Below are 18,812 nucleotides of genomic sequence, written 5' to 3'. Positions count from 1 at the left end.
ACAGGATTCTGAGAGATTATTTGGAAAGTGACATCTAGGCAACTTGTTTCCACAGATAGTTAACATGAAGGTCCTACCATCACTTAATTTAGAATGTAAGGGCTAGCAGAGAACTTAAAAAATTACCTCCACTTACCTAAGACCCAGTAAAATGATATGACTTTTGTCACATCAAGCACTTGTCAGTAGGAGTTAGAAAGTATTCACTCAGTTAGTCCCAGTTCTATGTGGAATCCCTTCCACACTCCTGATCAAATCACACAGAGTTAATCTGAGACAAACCACATGCTGCATCAGCCCAGGGATGTGGGACATATCTGTAGTAAGTCGTCTGAAATTTATATGTACACTGGCATTGCTAGTAGGGTTTTTTTTTTAATTTTTTATTGTTATGTTAATCACCATACATTACATCATTAGTTTTTGATGTAGTGTTCCATGATTCATTGTTTGTGCATAACACCCAGTGCTCCATGCAGAACGTCGTGCCCTCTTTAATACCCATCACCAGGTTAACCCATCCTAATCGTAGTAGGTAGGAATTGTAGTGGTAGTAAATAGCAGTAGGAGTAGCTATGCCATCTTCTGAAGATAATTTAAGCTATACATATTAAGAAAGTTGAGTACTAGTTCATCTTTCTGAAAGGCCATGGATGACTTTGCACACCGTGATAAATCTTACCTGTAATTCCCGACATCATGTCAAGAGGATTACCGGTCTCTTCCTCAAAGCTCTGGACCTGAGACACCAAAATACATCAATCTCATTAGGAATGTTTTCATAATAAATTCACTTCATTTATTTAATCAACATATAATGAGTGCCTCCTGGCTAGTGCTAAGAGGATTAACCATGACTTCTGAACTCAAATAGCTTACAGTCAGCTGCAGGCTGGTGGCATGTACAAGGCACTCAGGATAAAAATTAAAGAACTAAAGGAGATCAGGAGAGAGAAATGAGGGAATCACTTCCGGGTGGGAGGAACAGAGACCCTGTCTGGAAGATGTAGCATTTGAGTGAAACTTAAATAATAATGTTACTATTATTCTAGATTTTTTTCCTTTTTTTTTTTTTCTCCTAAAGAGCTTTAAGTATATTTGGAGAGAGCAAGTTATTTTCCACGTTTAATTTTATCTCTCTAAGGGATTTATTTATGACTTGGTAAATTTATGGAGAGCAATTCAGAAAATTCACAATTCAGTTGCTATACAGAGCTTAGATAGCTCAAAGAAAATCGGTTTTCCAAATTGATAGAGCAGAATTTATTTTTAAAATTCTTTTCAGAAATTAATAAATACTACTCTATTGAGAATAAAATTATGCATAAAACAAAATAATAAGTATTTCTTTACAAGTAATAATATAGGTTACTATAGAAGCTGGATAAATAAAAAAGTAAAGAAGGTAAGAAAACAGTGACTGTTAATATTTTGGAGTGTGTTTTGCAGGTTTCCTTTTTAATATGTTTTTTCCTGAATATAGTTATGTAATCAAAATTTTTCACCCAATCAAAATTTTTCACTCAAAACTTAGAAGGGGAAATTTTTTCCCACTTGTAAGATTTCTTTGAAAACACCATTTTCAATGACTTTACAATAGACCATATTTAGAAGGTACATTAATTTACTTAATGGTTCTCCTAATGGTGGAATGTTTTCTGAATTTTGCCAATAAAAGTAATAATGGTGAGATGAGTATCCTTGTACAGAAATCTTTTTCTACATGTCATATTATTTATTTGGACTGGTGTCTGAATAGTGAAAGCTGAATCAAAGGACATTTAAACATTGTGGTACATGTGGCCAAAGATGACCTTTAACTCAGGAATAGAGGACCACAAGGATATAGCTCAGCAATGTGAGAAGAACTATCTATTCCTTCTTTTTAATCCTTCATCTCTTTTCTTCAAAGAAGTTATTTTATACTTGTAATTAATTAGACATACTTCTTAACATTATTTTTATTGGTTTTATAACTCAAACCAGTGTTCAGCATATAAGTTTTTAAGTACAATAAGGAGATTGTTTCGCTCTGATTATCATAGAGAAAAGCCCATTTAGTGCGATGTAAAGTATGTATTCATCTGTCGAGAAATAACCCTCAAACAACAAAATCCCAACAATTTAAAATGAAAACCAGATGTATTCTTGGGTTAGTCCACCGGAGCCAAATTTATTAATAAATTTTTAAAAATTAAAAATAAAGAAATAGTTATTAACTTTGGAAATACTTCCCACCTAATCAGGATGCTGGTTGGCATTGTTTAATAATATGGGCAATATTCTCACACATGAGTTCTAGAGAGCAGGATCCCTGTATGGAAGTGGGAAGAAGATTAAAATGCTTTATTGTGGATATAAAGAAGCATCCTACCTTGACTTTACAATTGCAGATGCTTCATTAGTATTAAATTCTCAATATGTTTGGCAATTAAAAAAGAAAGGAACAGACTCAGTTTTACTAAGTAAAATTAAACACAAAAAAAATCTATGCACAATTTTCTTGGAATCATAGTTTTGAAAAGTGAGCCAAATATTGCCAAATTCAGCCTTTAATAGGATGTTAGGGAAATCATCATAGATTGATCTGGAGGCAAATTTTGGCCAACCACAGTTGAAATTCGGATAGCTAGATATTTAAGGACATTGGCTTGTGTTTTAAATGCCATGAAAATCTGCCAATTTCACACATATTTTTCATTTCTTATAATTGGATTTTTAAATTTGCCATTAAAAAATGACTATTAAATCTGGCATTAGCTCCTGTTTAAGATGCAACCTACCCAAGCCTCATTTACTCATCCATTGGTATCGAGTGAAACAAATATTTTTCTCCCAGTCTGTGATGAGGATGTAATATTTTTTAAGTATATTTTTTAGAAAAACAAAATTCAAGTAGTGAGTTTCTTTTATATTGTTTTCGGGGCTCTCTCTGCCTTAGATATGCAGACAGCCTCTCACACACACAAATCTGGGCAAATATTAAAGAAACACCATAAACAAAGTTGGCTATGTAGTTCAACAGAATATTCTGTTTCTCTATGGATGCCACCCACAGACTAAATTAATATTACCAAATATTTTTCTCGTTGACTTACTCATTCATAAATATTTACTGAGTACCTACTATGTGCCTAAAAACAGGTGAGTTTGTTTTCTTTTATTTTGGTGTCTGAGTTTCTTCCCACCCCCACATATACTACCACATAGCTTTTCCTTGAATAATTGTCATTTAAGAATATTTGATAGTGTACCATGCAAGAACTGACATTCTTTCCTCAGTCCTTTTTATGCTGAATATGATATTTATCTCTCTGTGTACTCTCACATATAGATGGCATCCAATGGACATTATTTTCCTCTAAGTCAGTCTAGCCTGAAGCATAAAAAACTTCGTAAGGGAACAGTAGCCTCTGTGGGGTGTGCCAACAGGCTGGAGATGGTGACATTTCTTGTTTGGACCGTAGGTGATATAGCAGACTGACAAATGGTTTGCAGATTTTCTTGATATTCATTATAGAACTTTGAGTAGTAGCTTGGTAATTAAATAATCTTTGCAAGATTGAATTAAAAGAAAATAATTTTTCTTAGTGCCACCTCAGTTTATCTTCAGATCAGGGCACGAGACCAAAGGTCTGCTTTTTTCTCCATTTGTAATTTTTATTCATTTGTAAGCTACTGGTTTACATTCAGATTAATATTTTAAGGTTTTTTCAAAATACTTTAAGGTTCTTGAAATCACTTTGACATAAGACATGTACACATATAAGCATATATACATAGATATTAGGAGTATTGACAGCTACGGATTTTGAGGCAACTGTTGTATCTTTGTGGGATGGGGAGGGCTACAAATAGGCATATTCACCTACTTCCTCCTCTTCTTTTAGGGCTATGGGTAAGCCTTACTTCCTTCAAGTTCCTTGGTCCTCTAGCCCCCAGCGGGTTAAGAACCTCTCTTCTTGCTCCCCAGAGATCCCAAACGTGTCTAAAGTGATATAAAAGTTTACCAGTAGAGCTGGCACTCTCCCTGCGTGTTACTGGTTTCTGGACCCATCTCTGCCAGGGCACAGAGGTTCCTGTGAGGGCGGAGTCTGCCCCCCAGAGCCCATCAGAGTGCCTAGCATGTCCAGGGCTCAAAGGAAAGGCGGGCCCACCCTCGGATTTGCATAAAAATACCCTGTCCCACTTCTGGATAATTTACATGATAAAGGGGAAAATTTTGCTCTTTTGTTCTTCCTTGTCATTATATTAAAGAAAAGAGAAATGTGTGAAAATGTGTGTATGTTTTTTTTTTTAAAGACTGAGGAGTGCATGGCGGGGGCTGTCATCTAAATGAGGGTGAAAATTAGCATGAGTGAGGGAAGGTAAAGATGAAGAAGCACATTGAAAAATATGTGAATTAATATATATACATATATATACATATTTGTTGTTTTGTTTGAACAAAAGCTCTTTAACTGATTGACTGACATTAGTCTTTCTCCCAGTCAGGAGAGAGAAGTGCATGGGGTTATGAGGGTCTGACCCTGGGTGGATGGGAAATGAATGGTGTGGAGAGGAGAAAACAGGCAGTGTGAAGAGGCATGAGTGGGGAAAGGGTCTGTAAAAGTATAATCTTTTCCCTATCCCATGTTTCACGCCTGTGTTTTAAGAATAGAATGTATGGTGATCAGGCTGCATAACATGTGGTAAAAAGGATGGAGGCAAGCAGCCACTGATGCGTGAACTTCAGTCAGCCCACAGGACCCATGCCAAGGGGTGCTGTGCCAAAGTGCAGTCCAGGGAGAGCCAGAAGTGGGAGAACTACCCCAATAAGTCAGCCTCAAGTGCATTCATACTTGCCCGGGGTCGGCTCACAGCGGCATAGAATGAGGCGGACAATGCCAACTGCACGGGCGCCGGAAGAAGGTGGGACCAGCCCCAGAAAGGTATACTGGCCTAGGGATGAGGCTGACGCGGAGAGCTCTTGGTGCACAGAGTGGTGAATATATATGTGTGCAATGCAGGTCAAGTTATGTGAGTATCGATAAATTCTAAAGCAAGCAAACAAATAAAATACTAGTCCTGTAAAATCAAAACCAAACCCAAGTCCCTAGTTCTTTATCCAAGGCCCTGCATGAGGCATCATGGGGGGAAATACTTCCAAGACACATCTCCTTGAGGACAAAACCTGGTCATCGGGGAGCTGACAGACCAGCGGGGGAGATGTCATCGACACACAGGTACAGTCTCTGTCATATAAGCTCTCCCTGCCAAGGCTGTGAGAAGCCAGAGTGGAAGTGGTGGGCAAGTTGCATTGAGTGGCAAGCACTTGTTTCACCCTCCAAGGCGGTGAAACAAGGAAAGTTAGAAAGTGGATGGAAGCATGCTAGAATGGCCTTAAATGTCCTAGACTAAAAACAGGAGTTTGGAACAATAAGATATAATGCTGAGGGGGTGAAAGATTAAGGGGTCAACTGAATGTAGGAGGCAGAAAATGCCTTGGGGAGGGTTGTTCCCTTGGAAGTTGAGCGTGTAGGTATAACACTGACCTCTTCCATTTCAAAGGAGTCTGGTGCTTCACTTGCGACACAAGACAAGCTCTTGTGCTTGTTAGTTTGAGTAGAGTTCACCTTTTGAGTTCTATCCTTGACTGACCTCTCAGACATACAGGAAAGAGGAGCCCTCTTGGCCAGTGTGGATGAGCAAGACCATTGCTTGCTCAGAAGACCTCGGGGAGAATGACAAGGTACCAAATCATCACAGGCTTGGAGAGATGAGTGCTCTGCCGAAGGAGACAAATGACTTTCGTCATCGTTGTTTGTCACAACTGGTAACTCTGCTCCACACTCTCCTGATTTTGCAGAGGTGATGAAAAACTTGCCCCTCATCTTCAATGACTCTGATGCTTTTGGGCTGCAGTCTCTCCTAATGCTCTGCTTTGAAGCTCTCTTGAAAAGTTCACCCATTTTTCTTCGATGTTCTTTGGCTTCATTCACTGAGGTTCTTTGCACGTTTTCCCCTCTATCTTCCTCTTCAGCTTTGTTTGGCAGGATGTTAACATTATCCAGCAAAGATGAGAAGGCACTGACTGCGTGGCCCAGGATCTCCAGCTGTCTGAAACGACCTGAACAATTCAAGGAGCACAGAATTTTTAGACTGTGTCTTTTCCACGAAACTGCATGCATGTGGTCAAAATGGAAAAGGTTGGTGACACATGTGTTTTCAAGATGGGAAGGACTACAAGCTCTTGAAACTCAAGTTTTTCTCAGTACATGCCACTGGTTATTATGGAGGTGATTCCCCAACAGAAGGAGATGCCCTTGTGTCACGGGGAAAGTGAACACCTTTTATACTTGGTTAAATATGCATGACTATATACATTCATATATGCCTGTCGTGTTTATGTGTGAATCCATAAAAACTATAGGCGAGGATGAATCTTAATTTAATCTTATATATTAAACTAAATGGTAAAGAGTGAACCTAGCTCTTTCATATGAGGTGAATTTGCATATTCTTCCATGGCTTTAGGTGGCAGATATCTTAATCATCACTTCCACCATCTCCACCTATACTGTCACCTAATAGTGTGCAAAGATTATGGAATATAGAGTCAGAAGGCCTGGATCCAAATCCCAGGTCAACCAATCCCCGGAAGGGTGATGTCATAGTAAATGAATTAATAGAAATATGGTGCCTAGGGCCTGTGCCAAGCACATAGGAAATGGTCAGTTTCCTCATCTGGGGAATGAGGGTAATAATACCCATCTTATGTATCTCTCACACCTGTTGTGAAAAGCACAATGCTGTACAAATATCAGGAGTTAGAGTTATAAATGTGTAAGACTCAGGACGGAAATATATTGTCCTCAATCATCCAAGAGAAGACAGTCATTAATGTGAAAATCCATTTGCCTTTTCAAATGAACCAACTCCTCGATTTGTAAGTCTTGCTGGATGGTTCATTTAGGCAATTCGCAAGTATTGACTTCATTAACGTATGGAAGGGACCTAGTGCAGCTAGGGCAATTTGGGGACACATTGCCACTTTGAAAGAAAATGGTGAAAAATAGTTTTGGTATCTCCAGATAATAAAACCAAAATGATGGCAACAGAACACTTTGTTTTTATTACACAGCCTTTTCTCAACCCCGGTGATAGCATGCTGGGTTGCATAGCTCAGCAGTGGTCAAAGGCCACGTTGGTGGGTAAGGACACTGTCCTCTGTTCTGTTGTTTGCACCAGCACAGCAATGCTACTGACTTTCCCATGAGCATATCCTTGTGCCTACCTGCTCCCTTCACCGGAAAAGGGAAGATAGTGACTACCAATCCTTCTACTTTAAAAACTGTGATGGACTTTTCACAGAAGATCGTGATATTTTTTTAAGACCAAGATGAACTCTTGGGTTCTGAATATTTTCAGAAGCATTCTGATTACATTTTTCCCCTAAATTCAGCTTTAGTTGAAACTAAATCTTTTTTTTTTTTTTGTGAGCCCAAGGGTATGACTAAATCATAATTGTACTTTTATGATTGTCTTAACATCCATCCTATAGCAGAATTGTTAGACTAAGATAAAAATCTATCCATTTAGCTTTGCCCAGTGGCAGTATCGTAGCCAATGAGGTTTATCCGAGGCGCGATTATTGCTAATTGAAAAATCTATCCATTTAACTGGTTGAGTCAATTCAAAGAACACAATCTTGTGGTATTAGAGGAGTGGGAGTGTTTTCTTATTGTTTTGTTTTTTGTTTTGTTTTGTTTTTTGTTTGTTGTTGACTTTGGGGAGATTGAGCAATGAAGCAACTGATTCTCATCCCTTTAAGTTTGAAGCTTTTTTGGGCACCTGGGTGGCTCAGTTAGTTCAGTGACTGCTTTTGGCTCACGTCATGATCCCGGAGTCCTGGGATGGAGTCCAACAAAGGGCTCCCGGCTCAGCAGGGAGCCTGCTTCTCCCTCTGACCCTCTCCCCTCTCATGCTGTTTCTCTCTCTCAAATAAATAAATAAATAAAATCTTAAAAAAAAAGTTTGAAGCTTTTTTTATGGACTTTGAATGAGACATACTTTCCCTTCTGTTTTTAGAACAACCAACTAATTTTATTATTTCTTGTTTTACATTTGATCATCTCAGTTTTTTTGAATCAGAGGTGTCCTGGTAAGTGTTGAGTGAGAACAGTTACTGTGCGTTATTAGCACGGTGTTGATGGTGGAAATAAGAGTGAGGCACAATCACAGGACTAGGGGCCCATCTCCCGGGTCTTCTTTAATCCCTGTGTCAATTTCATCTGTAAAATGTTTACATCACAGCTCAGGTCAAACACTCCCCAAATAGTGAGAAGTGCTATTATTTTCTCCAAAGAAAGAACTGATCAAAGACCTCACATTTCCCTATGTCAGGAGGAGACAACAAAGAATGATACTAATTTCCTCTAAAAGGTAAAGAGACATGGCATTGCAATACCTTCAGGGATACATACTCTTTTTTAAAAATTGCATTGTTGAGATTTTGAGACCCATTTCACCCACATGAAAATGGGGGGGGGGGAAACAGAGGCTAAAGTGAAAAACCTAAGATATTTGATTGAGAAAGACTTTCATGAATTTATTTAAAGAACAAATTTCAGAAACAGAATTTTGGCATTTTCTCCAGTCCAGAATTCTGCAAACTCTATCCCATGGGGGAGATGTTCTTCAATGCTCCTCCAAGAGGGGTTTTGTATTTAAATGATTTTGAAAATGCTGCCCTGCATCCTCTCTAGGAGACCCAGAGTGTACTTCAGCATATTAAGCAAATTCTGAAGTACATAAACCTGTTTAACTCCCAGTCATCTTTCCCCCAAATTATTTGAGCATAGTACACATGCTCCAAGAACATCCTAGTAATGTCCTAGAGAAAAGTATTCCATTGAGCACCAGGTGGGGAAAAATAGCAGCATGCGTGATAACTAAGAGGGTAAGGCATAGTTAATCCACAAATCTGGAAATGTGACAGCTTAACACCTACCACTTACAGCTCGTGGTGGAATAGGAAGTGTTCTAAGCCTCATACATGAGGAAATTAAGGTTTCACCTTGTGACTGGTGATAAGCTTTGCCAGATCCTGGTTCCTCTGCCTCCTGGGTATGTGGTTATGGTATACATTAGTGCTGTTCACAGGTATTGCATTTTCTTTTTTCTGGACATACGGTAAGATTGCACATTCTCACCCCTTTGGAGTTAAGCATGGCCATGTGACTGATTTTGGCCAGTGAAATCTGACAATGAAATCGTTGGGTAAATTCTGAGCAGAAAGAGGTAAGAGTCAAGTATGATTCTCCATTTCCACCTTTTCTCTGTCACTGCAACCAGTGACATTCCAGATGATGGGGCCAAGTCCATATAGGAGGACAACATGGAGCAGATCTTTCCCCCAAACGCACACACATGCAGCAGACACACAGAGTGATCAAGACGTACACATTTCTGTTCTAGGCCACCGCAATAGAGGGCTGATTGCTACTGCACACATCTTCCAGAGAGTCCCTCCTGCTACTGTGGCTCATCTGGCCACTCACCCCCATTGCTGAGATTCGGAAGCCATGCAGCCTTCACTTACCATATAAGTCAGGGTTCTCAATGTCCATTCGCTGCTTTTGAGCTTCAAGAAAAACCCGGATGTTGATTCCTCTGGCAGCTGAGCCACAGCCCAGGAATCTGGCTGGGATTTGTGTACAGATGTCTGGCTCATCTGTACCAAACCCCAGATCCAAGAGAATCTCCACTGGATCTTCTTCCCAAAACTCCAGCCATTCAGGAATGCTGTGGTAAAAATATGAATATCTTTATCCAGTAACAGTTCACTTAACAAAATCTGTTTTTTTTTTTTCTAGTCACCTTGCCCCCCCACCCCAATCTTCCAGAAATTGAGTGGAAGAAACCTAAATAGACAAATAGATGGTGCATCTACCAGAGCTCATACATACTTACTTAAAGGATAGTCCATCACTCCCACTCAGGGACTGCTTGTCTGTACTTTCTGTGCAAGACCAGTGAGTTTATTTATCTGACTTTCCATTTCATAATAGGCAAATGTTAAGTTAGATAGGGCAGAGAGATTGTGGGTCAGAAGCCAGAAGTAATACACTGATAACCACAAAGAAATGGTAGTTCATGGCAATGTGAAACAGAAGAAAAAAAGCAAAACCCTGTAAACAGTGGAACTCAAAAAAGAATGTTTTTAAAAAGAATCAGTCTGGGAGCATTGTCAGCTACACAGATCTGTTGATGAAATCACTAAAGGCAGACTCCAAGGACTGATACTTACAAGTAATGATTTTCAGTCCCTAAGTAGGATTAAAGTATGTTCTGTATTTTTTTTTTTTTTGGACGTGGGTGAGAAATAAGTGGTTTCTTTAAACTGTTTGACTCAGTTTTGGTACTTAAAATAATAAACTTTGGTTATCTGGAAATTATATTTATGTATACCAGCTACTTCCCAATTACTGCCCTTCTCCTTGGTGACTGGTGCTATTGACCTTTTAAAACTCATGGACAGTGTGGGAAGTAGAACTTTTGATAAGGTTTTCCTAGGTTTGCTAGGCTCTTTTGTTGCAAGTTCCCGTTTGCCTCTACTTTCCATGCAACACTAAGGAGCTTATTTGAGATAGTTTGGATGATTTATTTTCATGACTTCATCATTTAAATTGGATTAATTACAATTCATTTATTTAGCCATTCACACATTTAACAACAGCCACCTGTAGTCTCCTTGGGCTGGCCCACTTACCACACATTACCCAACATCGCGTTCACACTTTCTTATGTGACATAGAGATCTGGTGCTTTGCCTCCTGATTCGATCAAGGAAGAAAAGATAAGCCAAAAACTCTTACTGCAGGGCTTAAATGGCTCAGCTTGGATATCCTAATCATTGGAAACAACTGGAGACCAGGGGTACCAATCACTTGATACCTTTAAATAAAAAAATTTCAAGGGAGAAAAAAATTCTTGCGAGAAATCTAAATTGCACATGAAAGATTTAATCTGTGCTCGTATTGACCTCACTGTACAAATTTTTATCCTGCCCATTTATACAAATATTTATGGAACATCTGTCACGTTCCAGGCTCTCTGCTAGGCACCCATGGCACAAAAAGGACCAAGGACATAGTTCTGCCTTCCAGAGGTTCAGAACCTCATGTCCAAGAATGTATTTATTGATTGATTTGTCACTAAACATATTTTTAATACCATTAACTCTTATTTATATTTAATTATGCAAGAAATACCTAAAATATATTCACCTTGTTAAAAAATTATTATATTATACATAAAGCTCTCTTTCCTCTTAGCCATTACCCCCACCAATCCTGACTCCCTTCCTACTAAATTTATATGTATCCTTCTAGATATTTTTCTGTTACATATATGCTTTCTAGTTGTAACTGGTTCGCTCTATAAATAGTAGCATACTCTATGTATCTTTCTGCATCTTGCTTTTTTCCCTTGAAAAATATGAGTCGAAGATCATTCTAAGTTCGTGTATATAGTTCTCTCTGCCTATTCCTTTTATCACTGTGTAGAATTCCATAAAATGTGTTGGCCAGTAGTTTGTTTGGCCATCTCCAAATTTAGTTCAACAGATATTTAGTTTGATTTCACTGACTCTTTTACATTGTTCTTGCAAGTTGGAGACTTGAAAATCCTTTATTTATTCTCTCATCTGTTCATTCAACAAGTTATTTCTCAAGTGCCTATTTATAATTTCATGAAATCCATTGTCACACCGAATGATTTCTCTGGATGACAAGTGCCTGGAAATCACATACCTTTGTGGTATACTTGCAGCAGAATGGCAAGAGTTGAAACTGGTCCCTCTGGAAAGGGTAGGAGTTTCTGAAAACAGATGCAGAGATCTACAGTTGGGGGAAAATACCAATGATGAGTTGTGTTGATTTAGATAGTCCCCTGGAAGATCATTGTGAATCTTTCCCTTCCAGAACAAACATTTCCATTTCCTCCTCATTTCTTTTTTTTTTTTTTTTTTAGATTTTTTATTTATTTTTTTGAGAGAGAGAATGAGATAGAGAGAGAGAGCATGAGACGGGGGAGGGTCAGAGGGAGAAGCAGACTCCCTGCCGAGCAGGGAGCCCGATGCGGGACTCAATCCTGGGACTCCAGGATCATGACCTGAGCCGAAGGCAGTCGCTTAACCAACTGAGCCACCCAGGCGCCCTCCTCCTCATTTCTAATAATCCCATAATGGCCACACCTTTGAAAAAGAGAGAGCATGCAGTGGAGAAGCTGCTCCTCTTTTCAAGAGCGTTGTGTTACAGAAGGTGTGAGAATTTAAGTGTTAGGTGCCCGCCAGTGCTCATTATAAAGGTGACAGAATGTCTCACTTTTGACAGATGGCAAATCATTGGGGAACCTTTCAGGAACACAGCTCTGTTAAGCACCAACTTTCCAAAGAAGTTAAAATTGTGTGATGAAAGAGGTACGGTGAGCAGTCACTGAAGTGACTCTGTATTAATTCCCATAATGGTGAAGGATTCCATATCGCAGGGTTAACAATCTCCAAATGCTGTCTCCGGGGCTCCTGTGGCCATCCATGTGCAACAAGGAGTAACCGACTCCTCTACTACCACAAAAAAGAGTGTCACTCTATCCAAATAGGCCTACATTGCAAGTCATTTGAAAGCACTTCCAAACAGAATGAAATCCTGTTGTAATATAGTTCAGCTTTATAGAGCTTGGTTATAGCATCAGTACATCTAGCCTCACCAGTCAGAACAACCAGTTGGCCCAAGATTGGAATTAATCAAAGAACACCATGTAGATATCAAGTTTCCCTAGGAGACCAAGTTATCTTGAATTTACCTTAGTCCTTGTCCCACATTTAGTCAGAATAGCTGGTCCTTGCCTCTTTGTTCAATTGCTTCTCTGCGTTAAGGTGAAGAAAGTGTATGTTTCTGAATAATAAAGACTCTGGTGTTAACAGATGGTTGAGTTTGCTGGGAGCCCCAGAGAGACGCAGAAGATATCCTTTTATTTATTGCCTCCCCTCAGTTTGTTTTAAGCCTGCCATATTTCTGTTTCATTCTGGGTTTGAGGATCACACCTTACTTTGTAATGTTTGGCAGAGCCACCCAGAAACTGCCCTGGCCTTGGATCCAGGAGAATCCCTGTATGTATAGTCATGGTTCTAACCAAGCCATGAGAGCAGGAGTGAGTCACTGACCTTGGCTTTCATTTTCCTCTTCAACAAAATAAGAAAGTTGCCTAAGACATTTCTGGGGTCCTTTAGAGCTCTCTGATTCCGTGAGCAGCAAAAATAGCTAATCTGCTAAGAGGGGAAAACTATGACAAAGTAGCGTTTTACTTGTGACTTGGTGGGAGTCAGAGGGAGACAGTATTGAATACTTGGTTTTCAACGAGTTGAGATTATCTTGAAAATGCACGGGTGGCTGAGGTATGGGAGCAGAGTTCCCAACCTCAAAAAGCTCACAGTCTATGCCAGTGGTTCTTAAACCAGAGTGTTTCTCAGAATCATCTGAGGGGCTTGTAAAAACACAGATTTCTGAACCCTACCTCCAGATTTCCTGACTCCAAATGTCTGGGATGGGCCTCAAAAATTGGCAATGCTATTAAGTTCTGAGGTGATGCTATTGCCACTGCTGGGCACTACCTTGAGACCTAGTCTATCCTCGTATTAGAGACTCTCGCTGCTTTCTACCTGTAACATTGGAAATCTTATGCATAGTTGACCCTTGAACAACATGGGGGCTAGGGGCACTGACCCCCGACACAGTCAAAAATCTACGTATAACTTTGGACTCCCCTAATACTTAACTACTAATAACCTACTGTTGACTGAAAACCTTACCATAAGAGTCAATTAGCACATATTTTGTATGTCATATATAGTATATTGTGTTATACAGTAAAGTAAGCTAGAGAGAAGAAAATGATATTAAGAAAATCAAAAGGAAAACACATTTATAGTACTGTATTGTACTTATAAAAAATCTGCCTAGTGAAATAAGTCAGTTGGAGAAGGACAAATACCATGTGATTTCACTCAGATGTGGATTGAAGACACAAAACAAATAAACAAACAAAGAAAAAAGAGATAAACATAAAGCCCTAGACTCTTAAATACAGAGAACAAACTGGTGGTTGCCAGAGGGGAGGTGGGTCCTGGGATGGGTGAAATAGAATTAAGAGTACACTTATCTTGATGAGCACTGAGAAATATATAGAACAGTTAAATTGTTACATTGTACACCTGAAACCAGCCCTGTATGGTAATTACACTTGAATTTTAAAAATGTCTGCATATAGGTGGACCCACACGTTCAAAGCCATGTTGTTTAAAGGTCAACTGTATTATTGCCCAGCGAACAGCATGGCGATGAATAATATTGACAAGGTGAGAATACGAACGCAACTATTTTATGAACCGGTCCTTCTGAACCGTTGTGTTATAGTAAAATGCCTTTTATGCATATGTTTTAATTAAATTCTTTGCCCACACCCCACACCAGCATTTGTTGATTGAATCTGTTCACTCCTTTATGACGTTGAAAGAACCTCTATTTCTCTCAAGGCTCGTGAAAGCATTCTAGGTGCTGTGGCTAAACCAGTGACAAGATCCCAAGCTCCCTGGCAGTATTAAGGAGTCTCCTCACTTCCATTTCATTTATGAAAGATGTGGTTGTAAAATACTGGAGTGGAGCCATGTGGGTCCTGCCACCTACCTCATGTAGTCCTTCACTGTCATGTGCACCATTCCTTGTTCATGCAAAGAAACTGCAACAAAGAAAAGAGGAGATGAGCTTAATTTCCTTTAAGCACATAGAAGATTTTCTGGTCCTCAAATGAATGAAGAGGGGATTGATTTTCATATCTGAGATGGTATCGACGTGAGGTACAAGGCATCTCTGTAGCGAACAAGACAGAATGTAATTAATGGCTAAATTGTGTGACAACCACTTGAAGAAATGTACTTGTTCAGTCAAGAGGGAAGTCGGTGGCAAAGGATGTAGTCAGCAAAGGTTTCACGGAGAAACCGGTCCTTGTCTTGGATTTTTAAGAACGGGCAGAATTCGATGGATGGAAAAGAGGTGTGGCCAAGCGCGAAGAGTGTCTGTAGCAAGTCTGATGAGATCATAGGGCATTTTGGAATACTCACTCGTGGTCCACAAGGGGGAGGAGCAAGGGTGGGGACAGGCAAAAGAATACACGAAGGACCCCGCATTTGTGGACCGTCTGCCATGCATTTGTATCTGCTAATCCTTATGACAGTCTTAAATCTAGGACCTATCCTGATTTTTCAGATGAGGAAACAGACTCACAGGAGTTGAGTAATGAGCCCGTGATCACACAGTCAAAAATAGCAGATCTAGGAATGTATCATTACCTCGATGATTGATTATAGCAATTACAGTTACTATTTACTTAGCATTAAGTTTATAGGAGGCAATGTGCTAAGCACGTTGCATGCACCACCCCTTTTAATTCGTACAACAAATCTATGGAATAGGTATTACGAATCCCCCTTAACAGAGAGGCAAACTGAGACCAGCAGGAGGCCACAGCTTATTTTTATTTGTTGCTGTTGTTTCTTTTCAAAACACCACACTGCCAACACAATGTCCTGTAGCTTATTTGAAAACCAGAAAGAGGAGTTTATATGTATGTGTCGGGCCATGGATTTTGAGCAAACAAATAAATGTGAGAGAGATGATGCTGAAGGTCCATTTGCCTGGTTAGTGGTGCTGAGGACAGATGAGAAGAGCTAAATGTTGGGAGGCTCCTGAACGAGCCGTGGCCACCTGAAGGATCTGTGTGTCATGATGTAACGCTGCGGCAGGCGTCTGCAGCGGGAAACGTTCAGAACAGGGGCCAGTTCCTCCGGAAGTTCACCAGCCTTCTCATTTCCTCTCACGGTGGCTTTCCTGGGGGCGAATGTGTGACTTGTATAAAACTGGAAGACTCACCACCCGCACTTCCGTGAGAAAGTCAAGTTTCTCATCACAAGAAATATATGCAGGTGGGGAGAAATTTTGGAAAAACAAACCTAAATGATTGAAACATATTTTAAAAAAAAGGGTTGAAAATAATAAAGGGCTCTTCAGCCTGGAGCCAGAGTTCTTGTCTGGGTAGGAGACTACGAATAGATCTCTAGGTATCTGTGAACTTGCCTCCGAGTGCCAAATTTTGGGGTGGAGATTAGAATATGTGTAGTTTCCAGCTGTTTTTTCTTTCTTTTCTTTTTGAAGATTTTATTTATTTATTTGACAGAGAGAGTGAGAGAGCACAAGCAGGGGGAACAGCAGAGGGAGAGGGAGAAGCAGGTTCCCTGCCAAGCAAGGAGCCCAATGCGGGGCTCGATCCCAGGACCCTGGAATCATGACCTGAGCCGAAGGCAGAGGCTCAACCATCTGAGCCACCCAGGCACCCCACCAGCTGTTTTTTCAAAGTCTCAGTGACCCTGCTGAATGGGGCAGGAACACTGGTCTAGAAAGATGAAGCCTCGAAGCCTATCACTGAGGTGTGAGCAGACGGTGAGTTCTTAACTAAGCCCAGAATACACAACTACAATTTTAAAAGGTAGCAAGAGTGTGGTTGCGATAAATATCTGCCCTACAAAAACAAATGGAACTCTGTCACACAAGAGTCATAGGGAGTGAAAAATATAAATCCATGATGTGCTTTTCCAGCACTGGGACCAAGCCATTTAGAGTCTCACAGGACAGTATGGAATTATTATTCCTTGCCTGTTGGAGGGTTTGTTGGGTTTTAGTTTAGTTCAGTTGTTGTTGTTTTTTTCCACTTTGCTAATTTGTTTTTTTTTTTTTTGTTTTTTTTTTTGTTTTTTTTTTTTAAGATTTTATTTATTTGTGAGAGAGACAATGAGAGACAGAGAGCATGAGAGGGAGGAGGGTCAGAGGGAAAAGCAGACTCCGGGCTGAGCAGGGAGCCTGATGTGGGACTCGATCCCGGGACTCCAGGATCATGACCTGAGCCGAAGGCAGTCGTTTAACCAACTGAGCCACCCAGGCGCCCCTCACTTTGCTAATTTGTAAGATAAACTTCCTGGGCTTGTCAGGGTTAGGTCCTTTTTCCCTTTGCCCGTTTTCGGTAATGAACCTGAACCCAGAGGCACCAGCTGGTGGCCCAGTTCTCGCCAGCCCTGGGGTTCCTAGAATTTCCTTAAAATTCAGAAGAGACAGCAGCATTGGCCCAGATCTCTTCAGGGAGTAATGTGTCAGAGCCCACTTGTGCTGCAAACCTCTGCAGTCTCCATCCTACTCGCTTGGTTCATTAGCGGTTACCTGCCTGGCTCCCGGGAGCATTTGAGTCTGCTACCTCTGACCACAAGAATTTGACACCGAGGGAATGCCACCATGGGACAGACAAACTGCTCCTGTTACCCTGAATTTACTCAAGCTTCTGTAGGCATCATGCTCCAGGCTGCCCCAGGCAGAAGGTGGTTCATCTATGGATGTTCCTGTATCCATCCCATGAGGCCCTGCCTGCTAGGATCTCCTTACGTCCTTCTCGCTTCTCTAGTGGCTTCGTCTTGCTATTTTCCCCAATTTATTTTTTCCTTCTAAGATACCCTTATTAGGCTTTTAAAACCAGATTTTACGCTTTAAAAGCAATGGTGGATTGAGGAAGGAAAAAAATAATAAGGTCCTCCTATCCCTAAGGCTCATAAGGGGTGATTTGGAAGAGAATTAAAGCAAGAAAAAAAGTTCTTTGCTGTACTCACTACATCCCATTGCATGGGTTAAAATGCCAGTTCTGATTCCCTTTTAGATACTTGAGTCTCCAACCGCCCTCCCTACTGTTAGGTGGACTTCTGCCATCTGAAGCAGCACACACCGCACTTAACCCTGCAAAATGTATTACTGGAGAAGATGTAGTGAGATATGCAGAAGGCACTAATTAGCACCTTTATTGGCTTAGAAAGCATTTTTTATTTTGGTTTTCCTAAGCATTTCTGACTGATTCATGGAAGACATTTGGTTCTTTGGAATATCGTCCAATAGACTAATCAAATTACATTTTCACAGGGCTCTAAAATAATAGCATTCTGCAGCTTTCTGTATATTTAACTCCTGCGTGACCAAGACTCGGAGTAGAAGCCGTCGGCAGGGCTTATTTGTCTCAGTTTGCACATGATAACAATCTATATTCTTACAAAATAAAAGATTTCTTCATTCTCCCCGACACTCATGCTCAGAATCTTAAAGCCAATTGTAATGCTCTGCTCTTCTCCACTCACATATCTGCTTATTTTCCGGATGCAGCTGACTCCTCCTCTCTCTTCCAGTGCTGAGCCCAAGCCCTCGTGACCTCAAGCCTGAGTTCACAACAGCATCTTCCCAAGGTGTGCACCATCTTCCTCTCGCCAGGAGAAACATTGGAATCTGTCATCTCTCTTCTCAGAAACCATTCATAACTCACTCTAATAGAGATGGCAAGTGTGTAACACGCCTGGTTCCATTCCCCAGCAATGCACCGATGGCAGCTATCACTAATTATTCATGACCTTCTGTTCAGGTGAACAAAGATACGGTCTCGCAATTCTCCTCAACACAAACCCCAGTTACAACTACCTCTCCTTTGACTGGAACCTGAGATGATCTTCATACATCAAGTGCGAATCCCTCTTTCTGGATTTTAAGGCATTTATAACCGGACAACACCCTATTTACGAGAAAAATTTCCACCTTTGTTCCCCAGCCTGAAACCATTTCTCTAGTCCGACCGCCTTCTATATGCCTTCTTGCACACATTTGGTTTTCTTTTCATTCTGTGCCTTTGTTCAAGCT

At 40.4% G+C, this 18,812-nt stretch overlaps 1 protein-coding gene and 1 pseudogene across 1 annotated transcript in view; one reads left to right on the top strand and one right to left on the bottom strand.

The window, feature by feature from the left end:
* ITPRID1 (ITPR interacting domain containing 1) overlaps nt 1-18,812 on the bottom strand; it is an 81,722-nt gene that overhangs the window by 50,205 nt on the left and 12,705 nt on the right. Inside the window, exons 5-9 of the mRNA XM_078059824.1 lie at nt 14,727-14,778; nt 11,796-11,882; nt 9,584-9,786; nt 5,535-6,109; nt 683-740 (exon numbers count right to left, since the gene is read on the bottom strand). Coding sequence (XP_077915950.1) covers nt 683-740; nt 5,535-6,109; nt 9,584-9,786; nt 11,796-11,882; nt 14,727-14,778 — 975 coding nt within the window. The remainder of the gene's footprint in view (nt 1-682; nt 741-5,534; nt 6,110-9,583; nt 9,787-11,795; nt 11,883-14,726; nt 14,779-18,812) is intronic.
* LOC118539817 (U4 spliceosomal RNA) lies at nt 7,580-7,695 on the top strand (annotated as a pseudogene).

This window comes from Halichoerus grypus, chromosome 12, assembly GCF_964656455.1.
Source record: "Halichoerus grypus chromosome 12, mHalGry1.hap1.1, whole genome shotgun sequence".
Lineage (NCBI taxonomy): Eukaryota > Metazoa > Chordata > Mammalia > Carnivora > Phocidae > Halichoerus > Halichoerus grypus.
The sequence above is the reverse complement of the archived record's forward strand: the minus strand, read 5'-3'. Positions and strand labels throughout refer to the sequence as shown.